Here is a 12181-nt window from a genome sequence, read left to right as displayed (position 1 = left end):
ATGTTCAAACATGGGCAGAATGGTGAATGTTACACAGTGTGTAAAGTGGCCACTTAAACCAGCCAATGACAGGTCATAAGCCCTGTAAATGCCTAGACTTCCAAATTTCTTCTCGAAAACTTTTTCCCTCTCTGTTGAAATAAATCTAAATATGAACAAGAATGTTATTTAAAATATCCACTATCTGGGGGAAGCTAGATACCCCTCTCAGGTCCGGAAGGGTTTGAATTCTTAAATTCTTTAGATAACTGAAAAAATCAAAGAGATTATATGTGCAATATTATGTATTTTTATATGTTTATGAGAAATAAACCTTTCTTTTTTATTTAAATACATATAAATATTGTTATTTACTGTGTGTAATAGGAGTATCGTAATTTAATGCACATACTTAGTGAGTTTTATAATACTTCTGTAAAAAAAGGAGATAATGCAAAAAAATGCGTACATAAAAAGTAAAAAATGTTTTTATTAATATCAATTAATATAATGTAAAAATTACATTTTTTATTTGCACATGTCATAGGAATTGATCTTATCTAAGGTAACCATAAATGCATATATCCATGAGGTATAGTGGTTGGATTAAAAAATAGTTTTTAGTTTATTTGTTAAAAAATAATTTTCGAATAATTATTTTGATCAGAAAATATTTTGTTCCAATAAGCTCATGAAATCCTAAAACTAAACAAAATAATATCATTTGTGGTGAAATATTAACACTGTAAAAACATTAAACTTAATAACAATCTATTTTTTTCATATTTAACACCAAAATAATATGCCTTGTGTTGAAAAAAGTTTTATTTAAAATCTTATAGTACTGTAAAAATGCAAGGATGAAAATGATCAATTTATGTTGTTTAACTGAATATTAAAATTTGTCAAATACTTAAAAATAACATTGTATTTAAGGCAAATTTTAATTGTTCAAGAAGAACAATTTTAAAATTTAATCAACTTATTACTATAAAAGCAATCATAAAATATAAGAAAACTTATTGAGTAATATGTAAAAGGTAAAAAAATTACCATTATATTAAAATTCCATCAAATTTGTCAAGTCAAGTCATTCCTATACCAACAATGTCAAATAACTTTGTGTGTCTAAATTTTATTCCAGGTATTAAATCATTTAAAATAATGGTCGTCGATGGTTTAAATCAGAATTTTTTAAAATTAAATTAAAGCCATTTTCTGCTGGTCTTAAATAACCATATAAGAAAATGGTAAACAAGCTGTGGTAAAGCGGATTTTGATCCTCAGACTTCCGTCATCATAATTCACAACACTACTACGGAACCACAACCTACCTCAGTTTAATGTGATTTATTAATATTCAATTACCCCGCATGTAGATCTATATATTGTATTTAAAAAGATGCATTTTAGAGATACTTCATTTTAGCAAAAATATATCGAGGGTGTAATTTTGTTTGTAAATGGGGCGTGTTAAATCAAAGTCGGCAATGTCAACTATTGGTCTGAAATGAATTACGTATGGCAATGGATAGGAAACGAAAAAAATTCTTGCCATATATGTGGCAATATCCTTTATATTTTTGATTCAATGTTAAATACAACACATTCCGCAATGACAACGGCAGTCTCCTTTACATTACAGAACAAAAAGCAAACCAAAACCATCTATTATTTTTTTAAAGTCAATGATTTACCATTTAAATATACACAGAGAGAAACTTCTGGCATGAATTATTATCTTATATAATAAATCATCTTTGCAGTCTGGGAAAAGTGCAAAAAAAAATTTTTGCAAATTACTCGAATGGAAAAAAATGGAGAATGCCATCATCTTCCTTATTTTATTGAGTCTCAAATATATCTAGACTACAAAATTGCTTGACATGCTTAAAATTTTGTTGATTTACAGTGTTGGTACAGACGTCATGTCAAATTTCTCTGTATTTTAATGTTTCTTTATAACTGTCTTCTCAATAACACGCGGGCTCTCTTGGACGTATGTCACCACGGGTCTAGAACGTTCTGCTCTTCGCTCGGCCTTGGCGTCATTCCTGGCTTGTCTGTCTGCTGCTCTTGCCCTCACCAGCTCCGCCCGGGACTTTCTGTTCTCGTTTCTCTGGTCAGCAGCTTTCTTCAAGAGAGGTCCTGTAGTTAGTACCAGGTCGCTGACAGCGCTCAGTGTGGCGATTGGGATCTGAAAACAAAATACAAATTCAATCTAAATTGTGTTAAATAAAACCACGTACAATGGTTTTATTTACTAAATGAGGAAGTTCAGTGCTACGGAAAATATTATATAAAAAAAGCACAGTAAAAAAAGAGTGTTAAATTGCACAGTTAATTTTTTTGGAAAATTTATGAAAAAAATATTGAATATGATTTTAATAAAAATCAACAACTTTGAATGAAGTCACTAGTTCTTCTGAGTCATTCAATGATAGAGTGTTGTGATAGATTTCTGGTTTATGGTGATCTAATTCACCAATCAGCCAAACTCACCGAAGAAAACTTGTCACATCGCACGTGGAGTAATTTAAAAAATGTCAAAACTTGAAAAAATCATAGCGCTGATAATACGATACATATTTTTTTTTAAATCTTAGTTTTGATAGTTCATTAACAAATAAAAAAATAAAAAAAATAACTGAACTTCCTCAACATAATATTACTATAATTGATAAACTATTATACCTAATAGAGTTAGGTACCCATGCCATATAATGATTGATTAAATGAAACAAAGGCAGGGATTTGTGCAAGCATTTTAAAAAATACATATATGAGGAACGATAATATTTTAAGATTTATCTTTAAGAAGTTATCTTTTTGCACCATATTAGGCCAAGTGAAAATTATTGAATCATATAACACTGTGGATTAAGAAAAAATACATGTAATTACTGTAATATCACCGAGGTTCAAATTTGAAGCTAGCTTAGTCCGAATTATTTATTAATTTAATTAAAACCTCATCTTTTATTAATTTTTATGGTACAATACTTTTTACTAAAAGTTTTCTATTTACTTTTAAAAGTGACAGCACAGTTACATTTTCAAAAGTGAATGTATTCTCATCTTGTTTTTTTTATCATCATGCGTTGAAATGGCACTGAAATAATTAATAAGGCGTTGGGTATACATCATTGAATATTGGCCAGAGCACACAGGAATCAAATACTGGTTATTATTTTTTTGCTAAGTCTTTATATACGAGTATATAGCTTACAGAAAAACTAATATTTGACTTATAGAGGCATCAAATATCAATACTGGTAATTGAACAGACACAAACATCAACTTAAAAAGCCAGGTTTGACACAGAGAGAGTAGGAGAGTAGAATATAAGATAAATGAAACTATGAGTTAGTTCAGAAGAGTGACGAATTGATAATGATGGTCATGCGCATGGGAAGATGTGTGCGGATGACACAAACATGCGTACAGGCTGTACCTGGCTAGACACAGCAGTCTCTTAGCTGCCTGATAGTTCCACATGGCAGTAAGGGCAGTGAATACGGCTCCTCGAATCACACTCCTCAAAGGAAGGGTGTACCAACTCACGTTGAATATGCCGTCGATCAGCTGCTTTGAGTAGTCCATCTTCCCGTCCACGAGGGCCTGGAAAACAGTTATAAACAAGATTAAAAAGGTGATTCAAAATTAAATTGTTATTATTGCCGACAATTATGTAATTTTTTTTTTTATCATTAATTGAGTACTGGCTACTTTTTTCCTAATCTTCAACATTTGTTAGTAATATGTATATTTCAACGTAAAATTTTCTTATGATAACTTTTTATATTTTTTAATGATGTTACACTTCTTTTTTACTGTTGTTATCAACGTTGTACAGTTTTTACTGTTTATTCTTTCTTTTTATTTAGTTTTTTGGTTTTAATTAATATTTAAAATATTTCAATGCATATTGTGTGTTATCATTTTACATTGTGATTTGTTCACTGCTGTGATTTGATTTTTTGTAGTTTTTGTAGTACCTAACAAAAAATAAGATAAATATTTTTTTGTTTTGTTCACCATTTTGTGAAAAGGTGCAGAATTATATTGTTTTGATATTTTTAACAATCATTATAGTGTAAAGTTTCCACAAATCAAGTTTTGTAAAATTTCCATTGAAAATACACATATAATTAGCATAATTTTTAATAAAAAATTATAAAGCGCCATCTATGAATAATTTGTTTAATGTTTTCTTTTAAAATCACCTTTATGGTAAATAAATTCGCAATTCAATTATTAATGTACCTACTTTTATAATTGAGGGCATAGGAAGCAAATTCAAATTCAAATAGCAAACTCCCGTTTTGGTGTTTTCAAGAAAAATAACAAAAATTGCTACACTAATGCCAAAGAGAGTTTTTATGTTAGAAATGTTATTTTCACTGAACTTAAACTTTAAGATACTAATAAATTAGCTTTATTAGAAACACGAATTCATAAAACTTTCTTAATATTTGTATGGCACGGTCATTTTGAAAATTAAAATCTCAAGCCTGTCATCGGTCGAATAAAATGGCTAATGGATATTGCTATGTTTCCTTAACACTATTTTTAAATCATCGGAAGTATGATTTAAAACTACATTTGAAACTTAACTCACAATTTTTATAAAAATAAAGTTGATAAACTACATAATGACATCACAAGAGAACAAACATTTTTTGGAGGTTGCTATTTTTGCTTCCAATGCTCGACGAAAATATCAAATTTTATTTTTAAAAAAAAAAATAGGATGACAATATACATTTTTTCAAATTGGGACACGTTTTTTTAAAACGTTTAATTCTTTGTAATATTGTGAAAATACAAATGATAAAAGGTATTTTATACACTACTTACATTGAAATCAGTGCTGTCCTTAGCATGCGAAGCCACTCCGCCAAACTGTAGCGCCGCTGTGAGCGCCACGCTAACTAACACCACGGACACGAACCGATTTACCATTCGCAAGAACCGCATCTGAAACAACGAAAAACATTATTTATAATATACAGATGGCAGTAACTTACACAGATTCGCGTAAAGGAAAGTTTTAATTTATTAGTACTGTAAGATAAAATTATTATATATTTTTTTTTAAATGCAAAAGGATGCCGTGAGAGTTAAATTTTAAATGTTATGTTTACCTGTTAAAACGATATAATATTAAAAAAGTACTACATTTAAAAAAGCACACGACATTTTACAAATATTATTATTACTATTAATTATAAAATTATTTACAAAACTACACGTTTTTTTTCAAATTCCTTGACATGATTATATCCTGATTTGCTAGAAATAAAACCCGTGTAAAATTGTTCAAATTATCAAACAAGTATTTATATAAAAAAATTGTTTGATCATTGATGAAATATTTTTAGTATGGCTTAAATTAATTTTTATATCCTTTTTTGAATAATTGAGGGTATTTTAAGCAAACCAAGAAATCTCTGTTAAAAGAGTTACTGAGATATATGGAGAAAAAAAAATTCAGTTTTTTAAATATGCTTCATTAACTCAATGGAAATGCTAAGTTTGCGGTGTCAAGTAGCATAATTGAAATCTGTTTTTGCAAGATTTAGAGATGGTTTTGAATTACGCAATTATTTAGGTAGGTAGGATTTTATGAATAGTTTATTTTGGCATCAACAACTAATTTTTCGTTTTTGGTGGAGATTTCAAAGTGTGCTTTTAATCTTATTATTTAAATAATTTGAATAATCTGTGTGCGAGAGGTAAACTACAGCATCTCCAAAAACCCAACTTTTCAGGAGAGACAAATAGACAAAGAGACAAACTTTTTAACTTTAAACATCTTGTATTTTTCAATGAGAGGCTTTAAAGCAAATTTGTTTTCTAAAATAAACGTATGACAAAAATACATATTAAAAAAATCTTTTGTAGGACCTACTGTATGTTTTCTCTGTATAAAACCTATAATTTGGTATAGAGTTACAACGAAAAAAGATATTAATGTTTTCATCATATTTGGAGCTACCATAGTTAACGTCTCGCGTACAGAATTATTGAATAGGGACAACAAAATACAAAGATAATATTTCAACTGAGACGGATATGGTTTTAAAGTGGGGAATGAATGGCAAAGTCTACGCTGTGAGCAAAGTGATAACTAAAAAGTAAAATGATCACTTAAATCAGTCAAAAAGAGATCATGAGTAAAAAGTAGGAAGTCTATACCAGCTGCATGACTGCAATAATGCATTCGTTTTCGGTCTCAAGTGCAGAGTGCAACAACCTACACACATAAAAGAGCTTTAAGATATTATAAAGCTTTTTCCTGGTTATTTTAAACCGGTTTTGCAGTGTTATATGTATGGAATAAACAGTTCCTACCTTATTGTATGTACTTTTAACGGTACCTATATATACCTAATATTATATATTTTATGTTTTTTTCATTATGTATTTTCGTATTATTTAATTTAGTACTCAATATTAGTTGGCAAATTATTTATTACTTTTATTTCATAACTTAATACATAAAAAGTGTTTGCAATGGTCCAAAATATTTCTTTTTAAAAAAAAATATTTTACACAAAAAAAAATATTTTGTCTTTTCTATATGAACACCTCACTGGGCATAACCAGAGTCGAGGCATTCATTTACATTATTTTTATATTATTTTCTAGTACATAATAAATAACACTGTATGGATATAAACATAAATTATAAATAGCAGACATGGAACAATAATTCCGAGATCAAACATTTTTTGTGGATTTAAAAAAAATCTTGCTAGTGCATAATGTCCGCTTTGAAGTAGGTACTTATTTAATATATTGCACATCCGATAAAACAGATTCATAAATCGAAAATTCTGAATTTACAGGACTAAAAATTAAAATAACGTGCTGTCTTAAAATCACGTTTTCTTTATTTAGTTTTTAATTTTTGTTTTCATCCTTTCAAGTAAAGCCAATGGGTCATATATGTTTAGATTTGTTTCAAAAAATGCTATCACACGTTTGAAAGAAAATCTAGATTAACGCAGAGAAAATAGTTGAAATATTACGTTGGTCAAATCGTAAAGTTAGAATGATGCCAAACGTTTAGCACATGTAAGTTTTTCTATAGAGAAACGTAATATAGAGATGGACCTTTTATGCATTTTCAAAATACTTAATACTTTTAAGTGATGCCCCATTTCTGTAAAGATCAATTTCTTTTCATGTTCCTAACTGTGTCACCAGAAGTCAAAATCTGCTATTTATCAAATCTGTTAAGAGCAACTTTTTTTTTATGCCCAGAATGTGTAGATTAGTCAATTCGTCACACAACTTTGAATTCTTTAAGATATATTTTCCTGCTTTTCGTAGATCTTTTCGTCACTAACGCAGTGTGGGACGAATATTGATTAGCATTGGTCAGCTCGAAGTTATATATGTACATGTGTATTGTATCCCATTATTTTATTGCCCTTGTTTGTCTTTGCTAGATAGTTTTTAGTTATTTTTGTTAAGTTTCTTGTACACATTTTTCTTCATAAAACTGTTTTTATCGGCTTTGGCCATATACCTATATAATAAATAAATAATGAGCAAATTTATTTAGTTGTCACTATTTGATTGGAGGTGCAATACGTAGTTACGTTTTTACTAGATTAAACAAGCATTTTAACAATATTTGAGTATGTCCAAACGCTTGCAGACTGGCTGGATCTCCTCCTTAGGGAGTCATTTATATTTAAATTTATTTCAACAGAGAAAACATTTTTAAGAAGGGAATATGTTGAATTAACTACCTGGGAAAAAAAAGTACCAAAATTGGACCATTGTTTTCAGGCGTTGCCCGGTAGGTGATTTGGTTCAGCCGGATGAATCTCACCCACGTGATAAAGGTTTCAGTTCCTTTACTTCACAAAAGTCAACAGATGGAAGATTTGAGGAAATATGGATGTTCAAATATGGGCAGAATGGTGAATGTTACACAGTGTGTAAAGTGGCCACTTAAACCAGCCAATGACAGGTCATAAGCCCTGTAAATGTCTAGACTCCCATATTCCCTTCTCAAAAATGTTTTCCCTCTCTGTTGAAATAAATTTAAACAAGCATTTTACTTTGAAAAACAATTAATTATTGTGATGTATAAAAGGAAAACTACTCGCATGTGTTCCTTTTTATTTTTAATGAAACATTTAAACAATAAAGTAAGACAGATAAAAAACTAATTATTGCACTTGTTTTAAAAACTTAGTTGCTCACATTTTATTTAAAGTTTGCCTAATTAAACATACAAATGGCAGTCATTACGATATCCTTTCGAATGCAAATCATAGTTTTTCTTACCTTGCAATTTAATTAAAGCTATAAACAGTGGAATTGTGAACACATTATAACATTCATTTTAAAGGACTGCAAATCACCTGTCTATAAATAAATCTGCATATTTGATCAGATCATTTTGGTCGCTTTAATTGAAACCGCACGTAATTTATTACGTGTCCTAATATATTAGGGGTTTTACTTTTAATAAAATATATTTTTACTATTCAAATTTTTGTTTTTTGTTTATTTCAGGCAACTATGTATTAATTATGTTAAAAATAAAATCAACTAACACCATAAAAACAATTATTAATTAAGTGCATATCAATTAACACCGCCGAGGACGCTGATATTTATTTATGTATTTTTTGTTTCACTTTGCTTTTTTTATACGAGTGCATTTTCAGTGATAAAAATAATTACTAATAAATTTAGTTTTCTTTAATTATGTTTATCATTGAATAACATTTATTAAAAAAATATGAATATCTGTTGGCTATAATTTTTTTGTTATTTTGTACTCGTATTAATACATTATAATATTATATTTCATGTTTATGTGAATTATGACTGTCCACAGGGTTAAAAGTTCATTTGAGATGGAACAAAGTATTTTTTTTTTATGTTATGAAATCAAAAATGAAATAATTGTCTCTAAAATATAAAACCAATACATAGGAATTTAATATAATGAATTAGAACTCAAGTCTCGGGTATTCAGAATTACCCATCAGCAGATATAAACAAACAGTTTATATTTATAAAGTTTATACTTGAAGCACTAACTGGCTTACTTCGAAAATAATGATATCAAATTACCACCCGTGTAAGAAAAAAGACCACTTGATTTATTGGGTCCACGTGTAGTATTTAGTGAACATGATAGAAATAAAATAAAAAGGAATCAATTCATTAGTTACGTAAACCTTGACAAAGAAGCTTGTTTGCTTTGAAACCGGTCGGTGAAAAATAAAAATTAGTGGTTAAAAACAAAATTGTTTTATTTATTTTATTAGTTTATATTTACTCCAGGGCCGCGATTATAAAGGCTATCTTCATCGGTACATACCGCGACGGTATATTTAACTTCTGTACTATCTCTCTCTACCTTGGTATGTTCTACCGACTTGCCGTCTCGACATCAAATGATCGAATCCAACCAATGAATGACCCCGAAAATTTAGTCCGTATTCCTTACATAATTAAAATTTTAAATAGTTCTCATTTATTTTTTAAATAGGCTTCTGTGATAAAAAGCGATAACTTCAAAGCGATTATAAATTCCAGTAAATCCCAATTCAAGCAAAAAATGCTCGCTTGAACATGATTTTGACAATGATCAAGACGGAATGCTCAACAATTGTCTGTATTTATCTACCGAGCGATTACATAGCCGGCTCCTGTAATGCCTCGATACATACACTCCGAAAGATAGTGAAACAGATGGAAAAAATATAACATGAAAAATTTTTTTTTAGTGACAAAATTTTTACGCCTAGATGCTCTAACATGTTACTAGCTCAAAATTTAGCTACATTTTCTGTGCATCTAGGCGTCCGTTTTCAAAACTGACAGTTATGTCGGAATTTTTTTCGGCTTCAAAATATATTTATTTCTGTCTCTATTTTTAATAGGCTTTTAAGAAGAAAAGTGCCAACCTCAGAACGACTAAAAATTCAAATAAATCGTAATTTAAGAAAACGTTGCTCGATGTAATAAAATTTTTGGCACTTTTAATTTGTAGATATGCGTATCGAGGAGTACTAGATCCGTCGGCACAAACTGATGTATTTACATCACAACTTGAAGGTGGGGGGTCGGTCGTGTATCTTTGTAATCGCTGGAGAGAATTTATTTTTAACTATACCGTCATGGCGAAGGTTTGTCGTCCTTAGCTTCCCGTCATAATCGCGGTCCAGATGGGTAATTCTGAATATCCAAAACTTGTTGCGTTCTTCTTGATATTAACTTGTATGCGTATATGAAACTTTATTCCACAAAGTAAATCCCAAAACAATAAATTATTTAATCGTGTCTTAGATTTGAAAAAAAAACAATGGATGATGCGTTTGATTAATGAAGATTGTAAATACTCGACTTAATTTAAGGTATGTATATAATTTTATTACTGATAATAATCGAACAAAATACTACAATGTAATAAATTATAATTATTTTCTTATTTTAATGCACCATTCAGATAATATTTCTAGCAACACAGCACTAAAAAGCCGGGTAATAAATATGCAACGAGATATTATATTGAGTTTGATTGATTCATTATCATCATTCCCTTTCCGCACCTAATGCTGCATAGGGCACTGCACTGGTACACCAATCGCAACGTATCTTCATGTTTTTTATTACATGAAGAGAAGATGATCAGTCTTACGCTTCAGGTACAAGTTCAGGGAATATGAAATATTCTGGTGTGAAAACATCCTTTTTTAAAATATTTTATATCAACCATGTCAGAAATCGAACCCGAGATCTCTTAATTGATAGGCAAATGCGCCGACCATTACACCACTCGATTGAGTTATGATTAATAAAAATAGTAAGATTAATAAAAATAAAAAATATCTTGTTTTGAATTAAAATTGATCAATTTATTTTGATGCGTGTGTTTTGATATGTTTTTTTAACACCGATATTTTTTTTTGTCTCGAGAATGCACCGTTCTTAAAATAAGAGTATTTTATAGGTGAAAAATCATGTTTATATAAATACATTGGCTCTAGCACAGTATTTTTAACTTTTTTCATTTGTGACCTTTGTAAATTTTGAAGTAAAAAGTCTGCTGACCTCCCAGTAGTTCAATCACAAATAACTATCGGCGTGCTTAAAAACATGCTAAGCATTTGAGCGATCACAATGAACCATAATGAACATGCTTAAGTTATCGCAGTCATAAGTCAATGCATGTGTAATCTCTAAGTCAACGCTCGTGTCGGTTTGTCTTTTATTAGCCTCATAAATAAATACAGTTCAATGGCGAAAAATCGGCGTTTACTATAAAAAATAATACAATATATTACATTTAATTTGAATATGAGGTTTGTTTACAAGTATGGCCAAAGAACACTTCATTATATAATTACTAAAATTTTTAATAAGATTCCTAGGCAGATTTTAAAAGAAAATGTTGACAAAACCTTTAACGAAAAAATAATTAAATGGCTAATATGTAACAAGGCCTTATATGGATTATTCTTATATATAAACAGTCATCTATTTAAATTTTTGTAAACAAATTTTGTGTAAAAATACGTATGCTTTTAGTTCTTAATAATGTTTGTATTACTTTTTTAAATTATATAATTTCTCTAACGTTTTTCTTTGTAAAAGAAAAATAAGAAACCTGCTGACAAACCGGTTTCGCGGTTTAGTGGGTTTCATTATTTTTCCTTTTATATTTTCTGTTCATGTTTACCTTCTTAAATAAAAATAAATACAAAAAAAGATAATGAAAAATTCCCAAATAGTAAGCAGTATCTAATACAAAAAAGTGAAAATTAAATTACAATTACTATGGCTACTGCTTGTCTTGACATTTGGCTTGCCAACCGCCGGCGAAATGCAATAAATAGCACGATAATAAATAAATAATAAAAAGCAGTTTTGGAATATTTTCCATATTTACACAGGTTAAATTAAAATATAGATTGCGCAGCAGGATAATACGTCGCGAAACGTAAATATTTTACCATTGAATATTAGGTGTTCACGGATGTTGCATTGTGATCGCGAATACGATAAACAACTATGATGAAAAATTGTTATCACGTCGCTTATTAGCACGTAGAGAGTTATTTGTGATTGAGCTACTGGAACTCTTTTTTATCATACTAATACTGAATACTAGTGATTTTAACGACGGCAAATTTAATTTTCTTTCTATTGAGACCACACC

At 29.3% G+C, this 12181-nt stretch overlaps 1 protein-coding gene across 4 annotated transcripts in view; it reads right to left on the bottom strand.

Moving 5' to 3' along the window:
* Positions 1-451: 451 nt before the first annotated feature.
* The window catches only part of LOC148272949 (uncharacterized), a 94686-nt gene continuing 82956 nt past the window's right edge, over positions 452-12181 (bottom strand). The window contains exons 3-5 of one of the 4 annotated variants that reach the window (XM_088239350.1): positions 4840-4959; positions 3544-3600; positions 452-2176 (exon numbers count right to left, since the gene is read on the bottom strand). In XM_088239350.1, the coding sequence (XP_088095476.1) occupies positions 1928-2176; positions 3544-3600; positions 4840-4959 (426 nt within the window). In that variant the 3' untranslated portion in view covers positions 452-1927. Of the gene's footprint in view, positions 2177-3433; positions 3601-4839; positions 4960-12181 lie in introns of all 4 variants that reach the window. The other 3 variants (XM_088239353.1, XM_088239352.1, XM_088239351.1) reach the window with 3 other exon arrangements.

Source organism: Micrasema longulum, unplaced genomic scaffold (assembly GCF_059751315.1).
Source record: "Micrasema longulum isolate JH-2025_06_02 unplaced genomic scaffold, ASM5975131v1 h1tg002143l, whole genome shotgun sequence".
In the NCBI taxonomy this organism is placed as follows: domain Eukaryota; kingdom Metazoa; phylum Arthropoda; class Insecta; order Trichoptera; family Brachycentridae; genus Micrasema; species Micrasema longulum.
The sequence above is the reverse complement of the archived record's forward strand: the minus strand, read 5'-3'. Positions and strand labels throughout refer to the sequence as shown.